We start from the raw sequence: 23,029 nt of genomic DNA, 5'->3' as shown, positions 1-23,029 counted from the left end.
GGACAACACCGCTAACATACTATCTACAACCTTCCTACCTATAGAATACAAGACGGCTATTTGTCAGGGAACCTCATGTGTCATTGCAAACAAGGTCTTCCTCCAGATCTACCGGTGACAGATTATATATATTTTCTTAAGTTTCTGTTCTCAATGCATTGCCCACTTTAAACTGTCATGTACTGTATCTCCAGAATGAATATATTACCCTTCTCAATATATGCTAGCCTGTCCCGTGAGGTGACCCTTCCTGAGACGAGGGCTCTCTGAAAGGGGGTTGTCAGAAAGGGGGCTGTCTGAGCAAGAAGCAGGTTAAGACGGTCTTACTGTATCTCTTTGGCCCGTCCTCCAGACAGAAGGACAGCGTGAGCGTTGCGTCCTCCTCAAAGAACTCGGTGGCGAAGGCGTCCCACCAAAGGCTGTCGCTCTCCTGCAGAGGGGGAATAGAGGAACGGCTTGTTTCAGCGTGGTGACGTCAGAGAACGAGGCCTGGCATGCTGTGGCCCAACCGCAAACACATCACAGGCTAGGCCAGTGGTTCCCGAACCCTGGTCCTCGGGGAACACCTGTCCAGCATGTTTTAGAAGTTTCTCTACTCCAACACACCTGATTCAAATGATCGGTCATAAGCAGGCTTCTGCAGAGCTGGATAACAACCCGTTCATTTGAATCAGCTGTTTTGGAGAAGGGAAACATGAAAACCATCCAGGACAGGTGTTCCCTGAGCACCAGGGTTGGGAACCACTGGTAGGCTACATTAGTTATTGAAGCAAGGGTTTCTTTTTGTATGGCAACATTACGATACCGTGGAGACTGGATAACCATTTACGATTAGGTTACCTTGACTACCATGTGACTACATAGCAACACTTTGTGTTAAGGGTACATTAACTGCCATATAAATACACAGCAACATTTTACATTGAGGTTTCATTGACTACCATGTAGTTGCATTGCTATGGTAACAACACAGTTACACTTTACATTAATGTTACATCAACTACCATGCAAATACATTGCAGTACCAAGGCCACATGGAACAACATTGTCGTTACAGTTAATAGTAGGTTTATTTTAGTCTGGCAACATTAGAGATAGAGACCAGGATTGGAGTTCAAGAACTTGTCTTATATAAACCATGACGACATTGATACTCAGACAAGACTAAACATTTACAAACACATAGAATGAAAACACTTTTAAATGAATTCCATTATGAGTAAGACGTCTAACCGACATTTAAAGAGCGATAATATTCCGTGCCCTCTATTTTTCCCTCAACAAAATCCTCCCAAAATGCAAAACAGATGTCAGTACTAAGGCCTGTCGGCAAAAAAAATTAAAATAAAATCCAAACTCAAAAGCAAACCAATCATCATAACTAAACTATTAAGGTATCTTTTCATCTTTTCAGACAAATCGACAATTTACATCAGCACCCCAGAAATCACTTACGCTAACTAGCAAACACAGTGCCTTTCACCCGCCTCACCAAACACACAAAGCATTCATCTACCTCACCAAACACACAATGCCGAATTAATGTTCCCTCATTTTCAGGAATGACAGTGATCGCCCCCGACATGTTTTGACAGATCGTCGCTCTCATTGGTCGCTGGTTAAGAGATCGCTAGTACCTCCCAGGTGTTGACAATTAGCGCTGTCAACATTGCGCAGCGTCAAGTCCAATAAACTGATGACCTGCACCTGGTTCAACAGGTCTCATATCTTTGGGCGCCCGCTCTGAGGAAGGAGGCTGGCGAGGAGCAGCGCCTCGTTTAGGAGACCAATCAATAGGTGATTATGGGCAGGAGAGAGCATCCGCTGGTCAACCAGTAACTTCCCAGAGTTCAGGTCACAGCTTCTTGCGGCGTGAGAGCGCTTCAGAAAAATCAACGGTTCACGCATACGTTTTTCTGTTTGCTCAAAGCAGTTCAATCTGCTTTATTCACCATGTACGTTCACACAAACAAGGAATTTTCAGTGGCAGGAAGGTGCATACAATAAACATACGAATCTTAATACTGGAACAGTAGGCTTCTTGTATGAGAGCAGTACCTTTACTGAAGCAATGTTTCTACTACAGCAATACTGACTTTCGACAGGGCTTGCTTAAAATCAAATCTGCATTTCCCAGCCAACATTTGGCGTTGCAACTGATGTATTTTTCAGAATGAATGCAACATTACACAGAAGCCAGCATTTGGTTACAATCTGGAGAGTTAAGATACCGGCGTGAAGCTCAGCAGTGTGGCTCCACGGCAGAGAGCAGAGAGCCAGGCAGCTGGGGCCAGGGGGGGTAGTGTGGGTGTTAGAGGGAGGTGGAGTTAGGGGGAGGTAGTGGAGGAAGTGGGGAGAGATGGAGGGGGAGTTAGGGGGAGGTGGAGGAGGTTAGGGGGAGGTGGAGGGGGAGTTAGGGGGGAGGTGGAGGAAGTTAGGGGGAGTTAGGGGGGAGGTGGAGGAGGTTAGGGGGAGGGGGAGTTAGGGGGAGGTGGAGGAGGTTAGGGGGAGGTGGAGGGGGAGTTAGGGGGGAGGTGGAGGAAGTTAGGGGGAGTTAGGGGGGAGGTGGAGGAGGTTAGGGGGAGTTAGGGGGAGGTGGAGGAGGTTAGGGGGAGGTGGAGGGGGAGTTAGGGGGGAGGTGGAGGAAGTTAGGGGGAGTTAGGGGGGAAGTGGAGGAGGTTAGGGGGAGGGGGAGTTAGGGGGGAGGTGGAGGAGGTTAGGGGGAGGGGGAGGAGGTTAGGGGGAGGTGGAGAGGGAGTTCGGGGGAGGTGGAGGTGGAGGGGGAGTTAGGGGGAGGTGGCAGGCCATTTCTGGGGCATTGATGCCCAGCTCACAGCAGGAATCCCCCAGCGGATAATTAACAACAGCAGTCACACACGCCACTGACGGGTTCTGCATTGACACTGAGCTGGATGAGTGTGTGTGAGAGAGACAGACAGAGAGACAGAGACAGACAGAGAGAGAGAGGAGAGAGACAGAGAGAGAGACAGAGAGAGACAGAGAGAGAGAGAGACAGAGAGACAGACAGAGAGAGAGAGGAGAGAGACAGAGAGAGAGACAGAGAGAGACAGAGAGAGAGAGAGACAGAGAGACAGACAAAGAGAGAGAGGAGAGAGACAGAGAGAGACAGAGAGAGAGACAAAGAGAGAGACAGAGAGAGAGAGAGACAGAGAGAGAGACAGAGAGAGAGACAGAGAGAGACAGAGAGACAGAGAGAGAGACAGAGAGAGAGACAGAGAGAGAGACACAGAGAGAGACAGAGAGAGAGACAGAGAGAGAGAGACAGAGACAGACAGAGAGTACGTACATAGTAACATGTACACCCTACATGTATATAAGCGTCTAATTCTGTTTCTGTGTGTGCGTGCTTCTCCGTCTCCCTCTGTGTGTGTCTGTGTGTGTCTGTGTGTGTCTGTGTGTGTCTGTGTGTCTGTGTGTGTCTGTGTGTGTCTGTGTGTGTGTCTGTGTGTGTCTGTGTGTGTGTGTCTGTCTGTGTCTGTGTGATTCAGATTTGTCACACTCAGCAGGAGGAATGACCCTGGCAGATAATCCTGCATCGCGAGGGGCTCCTGGGAGCGACAGTGAAACTGAGGGTCAACAAGGCCCTCTCACACACTCCCATCTCCCCGCCCCTCAGCCCTCAGCCCACCACAAGCATCCCCATTCAATAACGCTTCCCCCATGGAGCCCGGTTTAAACTACTGTATGTCACAACGCACGTGCTTGTTAGCGTCACCAAGACATATGTGAAGAATCATGATGCCTTTCCTCGTGCAGTTTGTGTTTTGTTTGCGTGTGTTTTACATGTTTTGGTTCTTATTTTAATATTGTCCTTAGGAGAAGGCTTGTCACTTCCTTAGCCATTCTTGCCAGTGAGAATATGAGTAATTAAATTAAAGGTTAAACAGGGCCAATATCATTCTTTATCTGGTAGAGAAATGATAATGAAATCAAAGCCCTCTCGGTAATGTTGAGCGGTATCCAGATGCTTCCCTCAGCTGTATGTGAGCAGAGGCAACAAAGGTCTTAAAGTTGTACAAGGCTGGACACAACAAAGGCTGTTTTCTGCCACAAAAGAACTGCTCACGTTCGGCCTTATCATTTGCGTTGAGTCGAAATAACAGTGTGTCTATAGCCATGTTTCGATGTCAGACGAATAACCTTTTCCAAGACTTAAACAACAGGTGAGGGGATTTTGTTAAATGTCAGTTGTCGTTTTTGATTTAAACTTCCTGGATTTGCTATAGTGGCATCCTCCTTAAGGCCTAGGAGAAGAATTCCTCTCGCTAGGCCGAAACAGAACGGTGTTCTATGTTGAAGTGTCAGTTTCAACTCAATACGCTCTATTCAGCTAGTCCATTGACATTTCACTCTGGCATTCAACCATACAAACAAGGGGCTCTGTTTCTGAAAGAGCAAAGTTGACAGAGTAAGAACTGGAACAGTGCTCTGTCTATCTGTGGTTCCTCAGCCTCGCGAGAAGGGTCTGTACCGACCTCCTGATGTCTCCTGTTCAAGCTCTTCAGCATGTGTGTGTTGGTGAGACACACTAAAACTGTGACAAAGCACACATCATTCAGTTCTGCTTATAGTTTAATGTAGGCTGTTCCATGTATACCCACACACCCACTGATGAATATCTGCATAGCTATTATGTATTCTTTTTTTTTGTTTTTTTGTACAAATCAAAAGTTCGGTATGGAACAATCTTTTCATACAAAATTATTTTCTTCCTCGAAATCTGTCCTCCCCTTTCTACCGTTTCCTCCTGGTCCCGCATGCATCGCTGGACAGTAACCATGGCTTCATCTTCGCTATAGTGACTTCCTGCCAGTTCAACGGCGTCCTCGTGCGCTGCGCGCTGTTTGTTGACAGACACTACAAATCAGCTGCAACGCACGGGGGACCTCAGGTGAACCGACATGACGGGCCGTGACGCCCGCCGACCGATAAAGCCATATTGATTTGAACAGATCGTCTCCGTATAAAGGGATTTATCAATGTGTCAATGGGCTCGTCGCAGCTCGCGCGCCTGCTCTGTGCGGCGCGGGCTGGGACAAACAGGATGGATTTATGTGAAATCCACAGGATTAGAGGGCCAGCACAGCGAAGGATTGCGAGTAAATAACAACAGGCCCGGGGTTAGCAATGCACACACATACAAATGGATGCTCACCACCCCTAGTCTCAGCGCAGGAGTGAACATTCACACAGTAATCCTGTACAAGTATATAAGCTACACAAGCCCAGAACAAGCACACATACCACAAGTGGCCACATCCAAGATACACACACACACACACACACACGACACTTTTGATCTTGGCAAACACTCCATAAACCACAATGTCAATACCTTCATCTTGACAGAGTTCCCAGCTTACGCTAGTTTACATTTACATTTAACAGACGCTCTTATCCAGAGCGACTTACAGTAAGTACAGGGACATTCCCCCCCGAGGCAAGTAGGGTGAAGTGCCTTGCAACCTTCTGATTACTAGCCCGATTCCCTCACCGCTCAGCCACCTGACCCCCTGTTAGCCTAAACGGTATTTTTCCGATGTTGATCCATTGTGAGAGAGCGGCCTTCAGAACAGAAGGGGTCTGCAGCCGAACCTTGAATGTTTGAAATCCCGTCCACACGGTGTACAGGTCACTGCCTGACAGTTTGACTCACAAATGACATCCTATAAATACGTTCTGGGTTTGTGAAATACAGTAGACTAGATAGACTAGGCAGTTCAATAGGGATTTCTGACATCAAATATTATTATTTTATTTTTTTTGAAGCAACAACAACAACAAATCTAGATAGCACAAAGAAATACACGTTGTTTCACTGATATAAACTCAATTCAGCCTGTCGGTTTGATGTTTATATGTTAACGTATCTGATTCCTCCTTTGAATTTGTTTTCTGAGATGCACAGCGAGGCAAACACGAGAAGTCCGCCCCATTAGGACTAACAGCCACGCATTATGCAAATGAGGAGAAGAAAACCAGTGTCCTTGAGAAAACGCTCCATGTTTAAGCACACAACATCCTCAACTCACTCTCCTCCTAGACAACAAACCAGTACGCTCTAATTAGACCAATGAACACACAGCTGCCCTTCTCCATCTCAACACTGCCTGAACTCAGACAGTTTGGCGGTGAGACACATCAGGACTCATCATCCGCTGTTCTGGAATCAGCGCATATTGTTCCGTGTAAGTAGACGTTAGTCTAGTTGAACCAATTCAGTTCTTTTCATCCTCCTGTGTGTTTCTGACGGTTGATTGAAGGAGTCGTCAATGGCCACGCAGCTGAGGGAGAGTGAGTACGAGTATGAATGGGAGAGAGGGTACAGGTGGTTGTGCATAGGAGTGTGTGTGTTGTGTGTGAAAAAGACTGAGCTTTAACAAGGTGTGCCCTTGAACCACATTAATACATGTTAGCTTGCCAGGGCTCATGCAGCACATCTCTCAGTCTCTGACCATATACATGATACCTTCCTGATACCGTGTCTATTGTACACAAACTTCTCAGTTTGTGCTCAGTGGTAAGACCACGAGATCGCAGGTTCAAATCCCGTTTTGGGTGGAAGCTCCTGCTAAGTGACAACATTGATACTACAATATCAAGACCAAAACAATCAAATACTGCACACTGCAATAGAGAGATGGGTATAGCTCTCTATCCTGCAGACCACAAGATCGCAGTTTCAAATACCCCCTTGTACTTCTGCTGATTCACTCATTACTAATGCTACATCAATCAAGACCAAAACAATCAAATACGGAAGACTACAATAAACAACAGGAAGTAGATGGGCTCGGGCCTTATCTGTTATCTGTTATCAACACTGCAGCCTGGAAGGAACCAAGTCACAGGAAAAAGGTGGGACCATTGTCCAAGCTTCCTGCTGGGCTGAGCGCTACCTCTCTGTTTACACACGCGCTTTTTCTTGGTCTAGTCGACAGTTATCTGGAAACATCCTCTCACCACCACCTGATACCAGGGCAACCCTCCGTTCAGGATAACGGTCCCCACTTCAATAAATATTATTGATCGTTCACAAGGCTGCCTTCCAATTAGAGATTATTGGAGATGGTCCAAAGCAGCCAGTGAATGGAAGTTCATGGTGTAATGGATTTGTCATTATGTTTCGATGACAATGTGACCTGTCCTCAAGTGACAGGTCAAAACGTCTCATCTCAGGGCACATGGAGAACGCAACTTATGCAAGCGTTGCCATGGATATCCACCAGCATACAATATATCGTGGAACAATTTTCGCAAAATTACATACAAAAATGTAACAATATGTATCATAGAGTTAAGGCAATATTTTTACAATATGACGTCCGTTTGATCCTATTGGTTGAGCTACCAGCACGTGACATACTCTGCACCTGCGTCATGGGTAAATTCACTGCATTCACAGAAATAGCTTAAACTGAGTTAACTAAATTGTATGTACAACAAAGAAAGTTATTGAAAATGTTTAATGTTTTGGAAATAAATCTGTTAATTGAATTTCGGTTTCATAATTTTTTTTACATATATCGTGATAAGTATTGTATCATACACCCAGTATCGTGATACGTATTGTATCATACACCCAGTATCGTGATACGTATTGTATAGTGAGCTGAGTGTATCATTACGTTTCCTAGTTGTTATCCTCCGAATCAATGGAAAATGGATGAAAGAACAGGAATAGACTACATGAAACTGTTAAATAATCCACCTGGTGGTGTGTTGCTGATAACATTGTTAGAAGCTAAATCACGCATCAACATAGATCCTATAGATGCATCCCATGTGTAGAAGTGAGCAGACAGAGTTCACAGAAAGGACACCCCGGTATTTCCTCAAGCCATAAACCAATCATCTACCAATCAATGTTAAGTGGATCCACATACTGATTGTTAGATAATCAATGGAAAGTTTAGGACTGATTTTAAGAACCAATCAGGAGCCAGAGCTTTCCTTCCCACTGTCGCGTGGACGGTTCTTTAACCTTACATAAGCGTTTCCAAACTCAACCCATCAGATATTACAGCAGGTATTAATCTGGGTTTTCCATTAAAATGCTTCTCTATTTTGCTCAATCCTCACTATTTTTCTCTCTCTCCCTCCGTCTCCCTCTATTACTCCCCCTTTCTCTCCCTTTCTCTCTCCCTCTTTCTCTCTCCCTCTCTCCCTTTTTCTCTCTCTCCCTCTTTCTCTCTCTCTCTCCCTCTCACTCCCTGTCTCTCTCCTTCTCTCTCCCGGCTGATAGTTTTGCTTACAGCGTTCCGCTTCATCCTCTGCTCTCCCGCTGCATATTAACGACTTCTATGCTAATGAGCTCACACGGGCTGAGGTCGTTCAAGCCCCTCCTCTGAATATTAAACGGGCGCCTCATTTGCATACATGTGAGTGTCAGATTCCCCCACAAATCATTGCAGCAGTCTTCATACGGAAGCCAGCGCCCCGAGGGACAGTCCCGAACCAGCGTGGTCACAGTACTCCCACTGCCAGCTCGGTGGTTAGAGCGTTTGATTGCAGATGAGGAGGTCGCGGGTTCGAGTTCCCCCAATGTGCGTCGCTTTGGATAAAAGCCCTAAATCAAGACTTGATCAGTATTACTAGTAGTAGTGTTGGTACTCACACATAACACGGAAGTGAAGGTCAGAGCTGGTGTTTCTTGTGACTGATGAAGGTGATAGAAGAGTAACGTGGCTCATGTACAAAAGCTTTGTGTCTCGATGGGCCAGGGCCTCACCGCTAGGAGATGAGCTTGACACACAATGGCACTGGGACCCATCCTGAAGGTGTATTAGGGTTTCATCTACAGTTGTCAGTTCAAAGGTGATCATGATTGATGAGTATTTGCCATGAGGTGTAAAAAGAGTGCTGTAAATAGAAATGTTCTGTGAAAACGTGTTATACAGTACAGCTCTTGAGATGGTAGAACTGACAGTACTATGAAGTTGATCGTCACAAAATCTGAGATCATTGCCAAAGATTGTCTGAAGTATTTGACTGGAATTCAGATTTGATCAAATATATCACAAAATGAATGCCTGAACCACAAACACATTGTCCAGATTTCATCAGAAACGATATTCTGGGCTTCTGTCAGCCAAGAGAAGTGTGATAAAACAGTTGGTTGTTTCTGAGGACAAACAGACTTGTATTGAACAGGGCAGGGCAGGGCAATGACTCATGCAAGTCGTATGGCCTGCCAATGAAATAACTTAAAGAATGAGTCATTAACTGAATAATAGCAATTACTGAAGATATTTCATGCTGCTATTATGTAGTTTTTCCCACCCAACAACCATATAAACTGACCTCATGTCTCTGGGAAGCAGAACACAAAGCAGGAAAACATCCCTTTTGTTTAGAACCCTGGGAAGGTTGTAAAATATCTATTAAAATCTATCTCAACATTCGATATCTAAACACCATGCATTTTTAAGAGCATTTTAAACGTTTTTGTGCTGTACATAAGTGCATTTTAGAGTCCACGTGAATCGGGGGGGGGAACACTTGAAATGAACACTGAATGAGAAAAAAAAACGAGTTCATCGAATGCAGCTCGCTCTATTTTTCAGTTTGTCCAATAATCATCCTGGACGTAACCAACAACAAAGGGTCCCTCGACAGCCACCGCTGGATCCAGGCAGAAGAAAAGGCTCCAGGAGAAAACACTTGCTGTATTTACACTGAACTGACCCTGCAATCATCTACTGATGCTATTACTTCATGAAGAAATTCATGTTGAAGACATAGGAAGGTGTTGCGCCTTGTTCGTACAGTAAGAAGGTCAGCAAAATGACCTTTTGAGAGACCTTCCAGACAGCCATTCATAGACTGTGCTGGTTGTGAAGCAACCTTCAACTAGCACAGACACACACATCAGACTTTCTCTGCTTACAAATCACTGAACTGAAGATTTTGTCTCACGATCGGATGTCTGTCTCCTACTGGAGCAACAATATCTTCCTTATTCCCACGTTCTCATTTTCCCCCCCCACAATGAATATCTCTCTCTTTTGTGTGTGTACTGTATGTTAGTTACTGCATACATTTGAGTTCTCAGGGTAAAATAATAAGCTGCTCTTTAACTTTAGGGTATAGGAGAGAGAAGAAAGGTTCTATACAGATCGTCCTTTGATTCCTCACCTGAATTTAGCAATGTTATAATAGTGGTATGGGTTTGACTATAATGTCATTGAGTGTGTGTATGTATGTATATATATATATATATATATATATATACATATATATACACATACACCTGTGTGTGTATATATATATATATATATATATATATATATATATATATATATATATATATATATATATATATATATATATATATATATATACATGTGTGTGTATGTCTGTGCATGTGTGTATGTGTGTGTGCTTGGTATCTATCTACGGCAGAGTTCTACTGAGGCTTGGACCACTATCTATGAATAATGCATGTTGTTGGGCCAATGCTTCTCTGCAACGTTGCCTTGGCCCTCTTCAAGTTGCACCAGCCCTGTGTCTGCTGGCCAGGTCTGGACCTACTCTACTCAACTATCACAGTCAGAAGTCACAGTGTCCTGTGTGTCATCCTACACAACAGTGACAGTAAGGTATTGTAATAACGAGAATGGATTAAGCTTTGCTCCTTGATGTAAGTTTGAGAAGGTAACTTGCCTTCCTCGGTATACATGCAGGCCACATAGTAAGTGGCCAACACTATGCACCCATCTTTACTGTACATTGCGGTTGTAACTGGACACACGTGTCCCTAACAGACGCGACTCTTTGCTGCATTAACCTTTTTACATTTAGTTTGACAAGTCCAATGCAACTTTTATGCATTACAAACAAGAAGACTATCAGGTTCCTCAACTCCACTCAAGATCAAGTGAGTCAATATAGTTTCAAGCCTTCATTTTATCCCTTTCAAGCATGCCATGCTGTTTTGGTGTTTCGCGATGTGACTCGAATCCTACGAATTAATCTCCATGTAAAAGCCACGAGCTACGGAATGTTGAGCACATGTGCAAATACATCACATCTGTATTTACAAATGTCACCATCACCGCGTGATACGACACTGTGCCGACCCAAAACGAGGAACAGTAACACTTTATAGTCCTCCAACAAACACAGATCTAATTCAGATTATCCTAGATTTGTTGTTTGGGAGACTGTAATGTTATGTAGTATTACTGTTAACTAACCTCTGTGCGCGACTGAAGTCGTTTGTTCATTTCGTAGATCCGGTATTCGGGCTGCACCATGTAGGGCGAATGCCTTCTGTAGAAGGGTCCGAACGGGGACGAGTAGAACGGGTCGTGGGGTGGGTTGGACATGTTGATTCCTTGCCGCGGTTACCGAGCTGCACAGCGCAATTTCAACATCCACGCAAGCAGCGCACACGGAGTGCGACGCTGTCGAAGACCCCGTTGAACCAGCGGCAATCCAAGCTGAGCAGCGCTCTGCACGTTGGGCTGACTAGTTCGCAGCTATAGCGGGGAGGATGGATGGGAGGGAGGGAGGGAAGGGACTGTGGCTGTGGGAGGGGAGAGGAGGAGGAGGAGGGGAGGGAGTTGGGAGAGGAGAGGATGGGAGGGGGGTGTTTTCTCATTGGACGAGTTTGAGGGCTGTATGGTTTCACTAAGGGTCGTTTCCTGCCTGACATCTCCATCTTTCTTGTGGACCCCCTTTCCTTCGGCCGGTTTGTATTTTTTGGTGATTTATTTTTTGACAAAGCTTGCGTTTTAGTAAGTTGTTTGGTCAAAGCGAATTGATACAGATAGCTAGGCCTACAACAAGTTCTTTAAAATCACAACAGCTGAAACCATTTTTTGAGGACTAAAAAACCTTTGTAGACTTAAATAAACCATACAACCAACAGACATACAGAAAAAACGCGAAGTGCACATCCACAAATTCATACAGTCTACCAGATCAGGACAGGCTTCCACACTGTGGGCCATGGCAATGTAGCCTAGTTCAACTTCAACAGCAGCCCATCGTGAAAGTAGGCTAGCCTGGTTTATCAGATAGGAATAGGCTAATTGAGTTAATAGATAATGCTGATGTTCAACATGGCGTTTTTCTACTGAACTTTTAGCTTTTCGTGTCGAAAAGTAATTTCTGAAAAAGATACGTTTGAAAACGTCTGGTTCTCATCCGTTCAAGAGGCTATTAGACTGGCCTACCGTCTGACTGGTAAACGTAGGCTACACGCCAACCAGTAGGTTATACAACATAACCGAATATCACTCTAATTGCTCACGATAGGATTTAATGAACTGTATTTCCAAAATGTCCGACTGTGTAAAGCAGTCTGAATCGAGCCAGATAAAAGTTGTAATCCAAATGCCGCAGGCATCTGTCCGGGTAATTAAAAAAAAGTTTGAAAAATCTATTAATAAACGTTTAATTAAAAACGTACAAAATGTATATCTCAAAACCTTTTCCATTGACATTTATAGCAAGATTTGGTTTCTTGCCTAAAGCATTTAGGCTTACTGTTAAAGTGTGGTTGCATCTTTGAGCTGAACATTCTCAACAGAGTCAATCGTTTATTTATGTTTTCATAAATCACGAATATGACTGTAGCCTATATGTGAAAGGGGGAACATTTCCCACTGTTGTTTTTAGGGATCGTCTAATTAGGAAGTCGTGATGCAAGAACTATGGAGAAGGGGCGGATATGGAGGTGCTTGCGTTAGAAATGCCAAGGTGAGCGAAACAAAACACTTGTGGATGAGAATCGAAATGGGTCAGGGCATGATGTAGAAACTGCTTCTGGTTCCTTCTTGGTGTTACTATGGTAACATACCCTACCGCTCCAAGTGTACCGCGGCAGAAGCTTGCACCTGAGCACGGTTTACCTCGCTACCTCAGAAAAACGCTTCTTTTTAACACAAGAAGCTTATCGTTCAGTTGTCGCTACATCTTACCTCGTCAGTGTTGTGTATGTTTGTGTCGATGATAAACAGGTGTTCTTGGGAAGTGGTGGCCTAGACCTGTTTTTTTTGGAGGGGGCTACTTGCCATAGTCACCAGCCAAGTTGAAAAAGTTTGGATTTGAACAAAAACCTTGATATTGTGTTTGTTTAGTGTTTTTTAGGCTAGGATACTGTAGGTATCGTTGGTTTACCAGGGTAGGCCTACATCCAGACTAGCTTTCGTAGGCGCCTGGATGAACAATAACATTTCAGTAGGCCAATAGTACTATTTTGTTGGAAAAAACGTAGGCTACAAGAACTATGGCAAATTAATGATGTGAATTCAGATTGGTTTTCAATTAATTAACCTATATGAGCGTTGTCACAAAGTCCCTTTAAATCTGTCTTTGTGTTGAAACTAAGACCTAAAGCTAGATGCGTCAACAAAGCAGGGATGGGATCCTATTCTGAGCACACACAAACTGTTTTCCAAATATGGATAGAATATACCCCGGATGGTGAAGCGGATTCTCCTATGGTGGAATCTCATTAGCATCGTAATAGCTTGCAGGTTCATTTGCATTTTGCCGTGAGTGATTTTTCCCCCTCTTCTCCAGCACTGGATGGAATAATAAGGGTAAAAAAAGAAATAAAAAATCTAACTTTGAAGCTCCATATTTTATTTCATTATTTAAGTTAAACAAATTGTAATTGAAAAGCTGTTTTCAATTATGCCATTTCCTTTTACTAGTGACAAATGAGACTTGCAGTCATGTTGAGCAATTATACAAAGACACACCAAACTACAAACTGATATTTGCACTGTGGGAAGATTAATTAGTCCAAACGGAATAACCCCACACGTTTTTTTCATTTCAGTTTTTGAAAAAAGTGTCTTAGTTTACTCCAAAGTGTTGGTAAGAGGTAGTAAACAACATTTAGTTCTGAAAGAACGTCAAGAAACACTGTGAAAAACAACCCAAAAGTGTTTATATGCAGGGTTGCAACATTAAGTAGTAATTCAAGTTTTATAAATATACAGTGTTGGCTGTATGTCTTCTGTCATCTCTTGACTCTTCTTCCTGCCTGTGTATACCTGGGGGACATCTCAAACGCAATCATATGATGCTGGATTTGTTTGACCAGTCGGCATTTTCTGAAATTGAAAAATGTCTTGTAAATGTTTGTTTTTTTATAGACCTTCATTGGTGATTTGTAGCCGAACAGCAGTTCAGCTTGGAAAGAGTTAATATTTTCAACCAGCTCCGACACACACACGCACACACATTCACCCCCCACAAACCCCCTCCACCCTTGATCTCAGGCACACACACAAACGCACACACACACACACAAACCCATAACTCCCTGCTCACTCCCTCTCCACCCCTCCACCCCCTTCCCCACCGCTCTCTCTCTCTCTGCTCTCCCCCACCCCCATCCTTCCTTCTCTCTCCCTAGTCCTCCTCCCCCTCCCCCGCGCTCCCTCTCTCTACCTCCACCACCACACCCTGGAAGCCCTCCCTCCCTCACCCCCCCTCCACCTCCTTCTCCATCTTTCACTTCCCCCTCCTCTCTTCTCTCCCTATCCTCCCTCTCCATCCCTCCCCCTCCTTCCTTCTCTCTCCCTCTCCACCCCTCCTTCCCCCCCCTTCCCTCCTCTCTCCACCCCTCCTTTCCCCCCTCTCCCCCCTTCCCTCCTCTCTCCACCCCTCCTCCTCCCTCTGCCCCCCCCCCTCCCCTCCAGGTCAGTTAATAAACGCGCCTGAGCCTGAGTTGGGCTGTCTGGAGGACATGCAGAGCAATGTCTCCTGGGAATTGGCTCATGCAGAATGCTGCTCCGCTGAGAGAATGGAATTTTACCCTCACTAGACTCCCAGTCGCACCGCTCAGCAGGAAACCTGCAACATACACACACACGCACACACACACAGAGACCCACTCACACAAACACGCACGTACACACACACACACGTACACACAAACTGGATAAATCTGTCCGTTTCCCAAAGTATTAAGTGACCAATCTGTCATAACACCACTCTGTGTATCATTAGGAAACCATCGTTAAAGTAATGAAGAGGCAGAACACTTTAGGGGACTGATCGTCTATCCAGACAACTGTGTCCACTTCACCACAGCTAATAGGCAAACACAGATGTGTAAAGTGGGGACAAAAGCTGCATGGTTCTGTGGTTTTACAGAACAGGTTTGAAAACAGGACTCATTACCACGTGTGGATCAAGTTGAATCTTTGAGAAATTCACTTTGCTCCTCAAAACCCCACAGCCCCATCTATTGGTTTCTTCTGTTACAGTTAAGAAGGCTATGGAGAGGAGAGGAGGGATGGATGGAGGAGGGGAGGAGGGATTAATTAATGGATGGATGGAGGGATGGATGGCTGGAGGGGAGGAGGGATGGATAGAGATGGGGAGGAGGGAGGAAAGGAGAAAGAAGGACGATCAGGGGAGGATGGAGGGAGAAAATGAAAAAGTAGAGAGGAGGAGAGAGGGAGGGAGCATCTGAAACTAGAAGCATCAGTCAAATCACCTTTTCAAGAACTGAGAGATACAGTACATTAACTAACGCTGAACCACAAGCACCTCCTATCTATACTGTATATATTTATATATATATAGTTCATGCAGATATGAAGATGGGAATAGCTCTGTGGTAGAATGCTTGACTATAGATGTAAATGCTGCAGGTGCAGAGGACGATGATACGCGATGGAGAAAAGTTTAAGCTAAATGCTTTATTATTAACAAGGAAACAGGAAACACTGTTGTCAAATTATCTGTTAGTATTATAAGCATAACTGTGCAAGAATATCCCCTCCCCCCCATATAGAATATTTTATAGCTGCTTCCAACAGTGACTGTAATCAACTGAACTGAAACTATTTTACGTCCACATACTAGGTCCCTGTTGAGATTATTGTTATTCAATACTCCTGCACACACACACATATGCACCCACACACACGTTTACACACAAGAACATGACCCCACCCTGCCCCACACACACACGTATGGTACAAGCATACACACATGCTTACACACAAACACACACCAACGGACCCACCCTTTTGAATGCACACACCAGCACATGACCCCATACACACACACACACATTCAGCAGAATACCACATCCTGCATCTTGTAAGCTGAGACAGTTTCTTTCAGTTCGACAAAAACATCCAATTAGTGATCTCACACACAAACCAACATCATCAACCGTAAAGCAAAAAATCATCAACCTGTATGACAGGCTCTTTTGAATCCATAATTCTTATGGATTTTGATTTTTTTTAAATCCATTACATGCATACAGTTTACGTAATGGATAGTTACATCAATTACTACTACAATCACAAAATCAATTACATCTTTGTTTGTTGCAATTATTAACTGGAAATGGATCTTGCATGGATTGTTTGGCTGTTTGTAAACTAAGAGTTAAAAAATCAACCTTTTTCCATTTCCCCCAAACTCCCAGGTTGGGTTTGTTAGAAGCTGCTCAGTGGAGAGAATCTCTCCCCTGCTTCACTCGTGTGTTTGTAGTGAAACAAGCCAAGGCTTCTCTCTCTGGGATTTAAGCCTTTAAAAATTCCTCCTCGGATTTGCAGCGCAGACATAGCTCTGCCTGACGCCCACACACCTTCCCTCCCCTCCTCCCTCCCTCCTCCCTCCTTCTCATCCTCCTTCCCTCCTTCTCCCCCCCCCCCCCTCCCCTCCCCGCGCTCTCCTCTCCTTCCTTCTTCTCATCCCCCTCCCTCTCCCCCCCTCCACACCCCCCCTCTCATCCACCCCCCCTCCCCTCCTTGTCCTCGGTTCATCCCCCCTGCCTGTCTCTCCCTCTGACCACTCTGCAGAGCTTCTGGATGTTTCTCTGTGGAGCTGGTGCTGAACCAGACAATGTGCCCTGGGTGCAGGCCTGTGGTGGCGCAGATGGGGGCACAGGGAGGGGGGAATGGGTGGACGGGGTGGGGGGGGGGGGGCGGCCACCCAGGGGAGGGCACAGCGGGGGTACATGAGTGGGACAAAGAGGTAAGGCCAGGCACAATCTGGGTGCTCAAAATGGAAGTGTGGATTCACCTAAAGATCCCTCCCTCCTGCACATGGACCTGACCAAAGTCTGGGACCTCATGGTCACACACTGTCCGAGATACCCCGTCACAATGGGCTCCCAAAAAACATACTTTTAAAAATGTTGATCTAGATCAGACTTTGAAGGAGTTGTGGAGGGGTGCAGCTTGACTGCCCCCAGAAGGTGGGATATGTTTGTAGCAGCGATGAGAATATTAGTGCAGAGGTCAGACCAAGCTCTCCGTTTTAGAACTGCCCAGCATCTTGCCACAACACAGGCTGATACAGGAGATGTTAACCACCAGATTATTTCACACCGGCTAATTGTCCACATCCATTGTTGGACAGCTCAGTGGCAGAGCATGTGACTACAGGTCCATGTACGTACGTCGCTGTGCATTCAAGTGTCTTTGGATGAATTATTATGCATTCCTGTGCGTTCTTATTGTTGTGTACGTCAGGTCGCAGCGGTGAATGGATCCCCGGGTTTCTTGGTGTTTACTTCCTCAGGAAGCTGGGTGGCTTGTTGCTTGCTTGTTGTAACCATGTCCAGGTGTGGAACAGATAGATGCTTGGATTGGAGCCAGCAGCTTCAACCCCTTCACATCAACAACGTTTGGACCTGAGACCTGGACAAATTGTTCTCCAACAAAAAGAAGAAAAAATAAAAAATGATTTCCACACAGGAGACAATTTATCACTTGTGTTTTTTTTCTCGCATTTCTTCCTGTCTTCCCTCGTCTAATTTCCATCTACTTTCACAGGGTTCTTCCGATACTGGTATGAAACGAGTGCAACAAACTTTGGTCTGTCTTGGTGTTTCTAATGAGCCGATCCACCCCTTTCAGAAGAGACCTCCCACAGAATATGAATGCCAGCAAAATGCAAATGTGCTTGATAGAGAATTTATTATTCTGCATATGCTTGGAAACAAAAGCCTTTAGAAAAGTGAAACGCTCCTTTTTCTGGTCTCCTCCACCCCTAAAAGGAGATAAAAAAAAGTGAAGGAGAGAGAGAGAGGGAAAAAGAGAGAAAGAGAGATGGAAAAAGAGAGTGAGAGAGAGAAAGAGAGAGTGAGAGACTTTCTGAGAGAGAAGTAAGAGAGAGAGAGACAGAGAGAGAAAGAGAGAGAGAGGGAGAGAAAGAGAGAGAGTGAGAGACTTTCTGAGAGAGAAATAAGAGAGAGAGAGACTTTCTGAGAGAGAAATAAGAGAGAGAGAGACAGAGAGAGAGACAGACAGACAGACAGACAGACAGAAGTAAGAAGATTCCCGGGGCCCGTTTTTTTTTTTGCAACGGCATCCTGTGTTCTTGGATGTGTCGTTGCCATGGCAACTGTAACTTGGTGACCTCGTTATTTCTGCCTAATCCCGCGCTGAAATTATGGTTGCTCCACCCTTTTGCCTGGCTGGCCTGATAACATAATCATTGCAAATGATGCAGGGAAAAGGAGGAAGGGGGGGGGGGGGTTGACTGCAGCCAAACATTTGTGACAGTTTGTGACACATCATGCAATATCACTGACTTTTCATAGTCATCATGTGACTTATTCTCCAATGCATTCTCAGTTATCGTGAGTCTGTAATGAAGTGTCAGACGGGGTGTGACTCCAGGGTTTTGTTGAGGGGAGAAACGTGGAAAATCACAACTTTAAGGCATCAACGATGGCTGACGGATATGTGTTGTATAATCTCTGGTTCCAGAACGCTCTCCACTGTCAATCACAAGTTTGCAAGATCGAAATCCACCGACAGTAACACAATATTTGTAGATGTGCACATTAACACACACACACACACACAGTTAAATTATTGATTAGGATGTTTGATTAGATTTGGTTATCAAATAGGGCATGAGAAGCATTTTGAAAAATTTATGTATCTTTGAAATAAACATGGAAACTAATATAAAATCTTCAGTCATGGGTTTTCAATAATTCACCAAATTTACATATTATTCTTGGGATATCTCATTACTTTTGACCGAGACACACTTACATATTCAAAAATATCATTAATCGTGTATTCAGTTGCATACATTTGCATGAATAATGAAGGGTTCAGTAGTGTTGCTTGTTGTACTAAACATGCTGAAACATGTCTTTGAAAATTATATTAACGGTCACTAAAACATATTTCATGATCTTTGATAAAAACGGTTAAGTGTCAAGGCTGACTTTACAACATTTGAAATGTCTTTAAATCAACGGAAATGTGGTCGATGCAATTCTTGTTAGGGGAAAAAATGGCTAAAGAAGATGCCATTTTTATTCCCATCAGTAAGTAAAGGTCATGTTTATCTTCCTCTTAAATGAATTAATTTAATAAAGTACCCGAATTTGTCTTTGAACAGTGAGCAACCCCTCCCCTTTGTCTCTCAGCAGCAACACCTCCTCTCTCTCCAGACCCACAGCACCTCCTCTCTCCAGACCCACAGCACCTCCTCTCTCTCCAGACCCACAGCACCTCCTCTCTCTCCAGACCCACAGCACCTCCTCTCTCTCCAGACCCACAGCACCTCCTCTCTCCAGACCCACAGCACCTCCTCTCTCTCTAGACCCACAGCACCTCCTCTCTCTTCAGACCCACAGCACCTCCTCTCTCCAGGCCCACAGCACCTCCTCTCTCTCTAGACCCACAGCACCTCCTCTCTCTCCAGACCCACAGCACCTCCTCTCTCTCTAGACCCACAGCACCTCCTCTCTCCAGACCCACAGCACCTCCTCTCTCTCCAGACCCACAGCACCTCCTCTCTCTCTAGACCCACAGCACCTCCTCTCTCTTCAGACCCACAGCACCTCCTCTCTCTCCAGGCCCACAGCACCTCCTCTCTCCAGGCCCACAGCACCTCCTCTCTCTCCAGACCCACAGCACAGAAAAACATTCAGGAAGAAAATGACCTCCGTTTTAGAAACTACCACACCAGTAAAACTGTTCCCCCCCCCTCTCTCTGCACCCCCTCCACCAGACTGGGTCTAGAACTAAAATGAAGGGCTAAATGAGAAACACATGTTGGGGCAGGGGACGAAGGGTAGGAGGGAGAATGTGTTTCCCAAAAGGGGAAATGGACTCTTAGCCAGCTTGGTTGGGTGCTGGGTGGTGGTCACGATAAGGTTCTGGGTGGTGTGGAGGTCATGGTAGGGTTCTGGGTGGTGTGGAGGTCATGGTATGGTTCTGGGTGGAGGTCATGATAGGGTGCTGGGTGGGGGTCATAGTAGGATGCTGGGTGGTGTGGTGGTCATAGTAGGATGCTGGGTGGTGTGGTGTGGTGGTCATGGTAGGGTTCTGGGTGGTGTGGAGGTCATGGTAGGGTTCTGGGTGGAGGTCATGATAGGGTGCTGGGTGGGGGTCATGGTAGGGTGCTGGGTGGTGTGGTGGTCATAGTAGGATGCTGGGTGGTGTGGAGGTCATGGTAGGGTGCTGGGTGGGGGTCATGGTATAGTTCTGGGTGGGGGTCATGGTAGGGTGCTGGGTGGTGTGGTGGTCATAGTAGGATGCTGGGTGGTGTGGAGGTCATGGTAGGGTGCTGGGTGGGGGTCATGGTATAGTTCTGGGTGGGGGTCATGGTAGGGTGCTGGGTGGGGGTCATGGTAGGGTGCTGGGTGGTGTGGAGGTCATGGCAGCAGAGTGAAGCTGTGACTATAAGCCCCTGAGTTACTGGACCACAGACCCAAGAGGCTTATCTTGGTCAGATTCTGCAGTCTCAATCCAGTCACAACATCCCCCCCACCCCCACAAACACTCACACACACACACACATTTACACACACACACTCGCACCGCAACCACACACACACGCACCACAAAAATGTGTGTACACACACACGCACGTACGCACACATGCACACACACGTCACACAAATGTGTGCGCCAATTTACTCACACGCACGCACACACACTCACGCACACACACCCATGACCTGGATTTCACTGGCTGACTGAAAACAACCACCACAATATCAATGTTGGCTGCTAGGAGGCTAGGACCAGGACCAAAAAGCCCACAGCAGAATCCTGCTGCAAACACAGAGACACTGAGAACACATGCAGTTGTTGCACTTATTTCCATGTCCTGTTCCTATACAACTCTCAAGTTTTGAGTTTCAGTAAACAGTGCATTTAAATCGCAAAGATTGTCACACAAGACTCAGAAAGGCTTTAGGGAACCCTGGTGACATTCCTCCTGTCCTTTACCTGTCCCACTCATCCCTCCACTCACAGGGATATGTCCGCCTCTGAATCTCTCTCCTGTCATTGACATCTTAGTGACGAGCCCACAGGCTCTGCAGTCTCCATCTCTCAGCTGGGGTGCTCGCCGTCACCGTTTGGGAGTCATGGGGTTCATCTGGTCAGGGGAGGGAATAGAAGCCTGAAGCTTGAGGCATGTAGACTTCCTCTTAACCACGCCATCGTCCACTTACCCGGGCCACGAGGGGTTAATCCCCAAAATGGTAATGGACGTTATGTTGGATGGAAATTGAGCAAAATTAAAACTGTCAAAAGTCTAAAACAACGTCTTCCCAACATCGTTCAGATGTTCTTTTCTCCTCTTTTTGTTATTATCAATTTTATTTCAGAGTCAAACAGATTTACCCTCCAGCTATATCTTAAACCTTCCTTTAATCTCTCTTTTTAGAAAATATTAACAGGAATATCTTTGTTGTAGCTGTGCTGTAGATAATCTACAGGCTGCATTCGACCTGAATATGACGTCTGCTACAATGGCTGCTGGATTTCTGCTCCATGTATAGAGAACAACTTAAAGAGATTTCAATCCTGTTATAAGCCTCAATCAGTTACTCACATGGACCCTATTTCACCACATTTCACTTTGTGAGAATTCACGAGGACACTAGACTGAATGTTTCAATCATAGACATATATATATGTCTCAAGAATATAGCATGTGCTCAAGAAGAGATTTTTTTATTTATTGTGATGTCATAAAACCGTTGTCATGACATGCTATAGACATGCTGTGTTGTCATGGATTCTGTGTTCTCACATGACATACATCAAAGCAAAGACACACTGGCCCTAGCCAAAGCATCATTACACAAAACACCATGGTAACCAGTACATGGATTGGTGAGTATGTAAGTGTTATGTAGTGTTATGTTGTGTAAGGCTCTGTACAGACCATGGTAATACATTTCCTCTGTAAAAAAAAGGACAAAGAATGTATCAATCTGTCTAGCGTATCCATCCATCCATCGTATTTAAATGTGCTTACGAGGTGCCTTACATATAACAGAGTGAAGTTATTCTAGAACCTTGTTTAAACTCTGCACCACATGTTTTTATATACAGTGGTTCCACCCCTGTATTGAGTGAAGGCAACACGTCTTTCTTGCAGTCTAAACCTTGGGTGGTTCCAGAGGGAAAGGGGAACCTTCAGGTGTTTATGAATATAAAACCCATCCGTTCTGACCCCAGCTATGATTTAATGACACAAGGGCCATTTAATTACCTAAAAAACTTATCATGCACATTTTAATTACGTTATCTCAAATTAGTTGACTTGGGAGCTAGCGCCATCTGCAGGAGAAACATGGAAGATAAATGTGGGTAGAAAAACGCATTTGGGGATTTACATACAGTAATGTAGGAGTGAATGCTGTGCTCCTCTGAATCAGCTGAATGTTGTCGAACGGTTTCTTTAACTGGGTTTGGAGATTCTGAAAGATTCATAAGAGTAAACACATCACACAAGAAAAAAAAAACCTGTTCAACGGAAGCGCCTTTTAAATTCACCCACTAATCATTTAATTGAAATAGTTGTATTCAATTTCCTCCATATTAAAACTAAGATCATGCAGTTTGGAAAGACCAGTCCCGTGACAGGTTGCAGTGGTCCACATTCATATTTGGAGTCAGATTCTCTAATCCACTGTTGTTTCTGCCAGTATAAACACTCTGCCTAAGACCGCTAAGACCAGGCACTCGTGAGCTACAGAGAGGCTGTGCTGGAGGGAGGCTGGTCCTTTAGAGAGGCTGTGCTGGAG

General features: G+C 45.1%; 1 protein-coding gene across 9 annotated transcripts in view; it reads right to left on the bottom strand.

The window, feature by feature from the left end:
• Positions 1 to 11,509, bottom strand: part of ldb2a (LIM domain binding 2a) — a 46,483-nt gene extending 34,974 nt beyond the window's left edge. For all 9 annotated transcript variants that reach the window (XM_084698505.1, XM_084698352.1, XM_084698427.1 and 6 more), the window contains exons 1-2: positions 11,220 to 11,509; positions 328 to 430 (exon numbers count right to left, since the gene is read on the bottom strand). In XM_084698505.1, the coding sequence (XP_084554631.1) occupies positions 328 to 430; positions 11,220 to 11,351 (235 nt within the window). In that variant the 5' untranslated portion in view covers positions 11,352 to 11,509. The remainder of the gene's footprint in view (positions 1 to 327; positions 431 to 11,219) is intronic.
• Between the last annotated feature and the right edge of the window lie 11,520 nt (positions 11,510 to 23,029).

This window comes from Hypomesus nipponensis, chromosome 1 (genome assembly GCF_054491055.1).
Source record: "Hypomesus nipponensis isolate SF chromosome 1, ASM5449105v1, whole genome shotgun sequence".
Taxonomy (NCBI): Eukaryota; Metazoa; Chordata; class Actinopteri; order Osmeriformes; family Osmeridae; genus Hypomesus; species Hypomesus nipponensis.
This window is presented reverse-complemented; position numbering and strand designations above follow the sequence as displayed.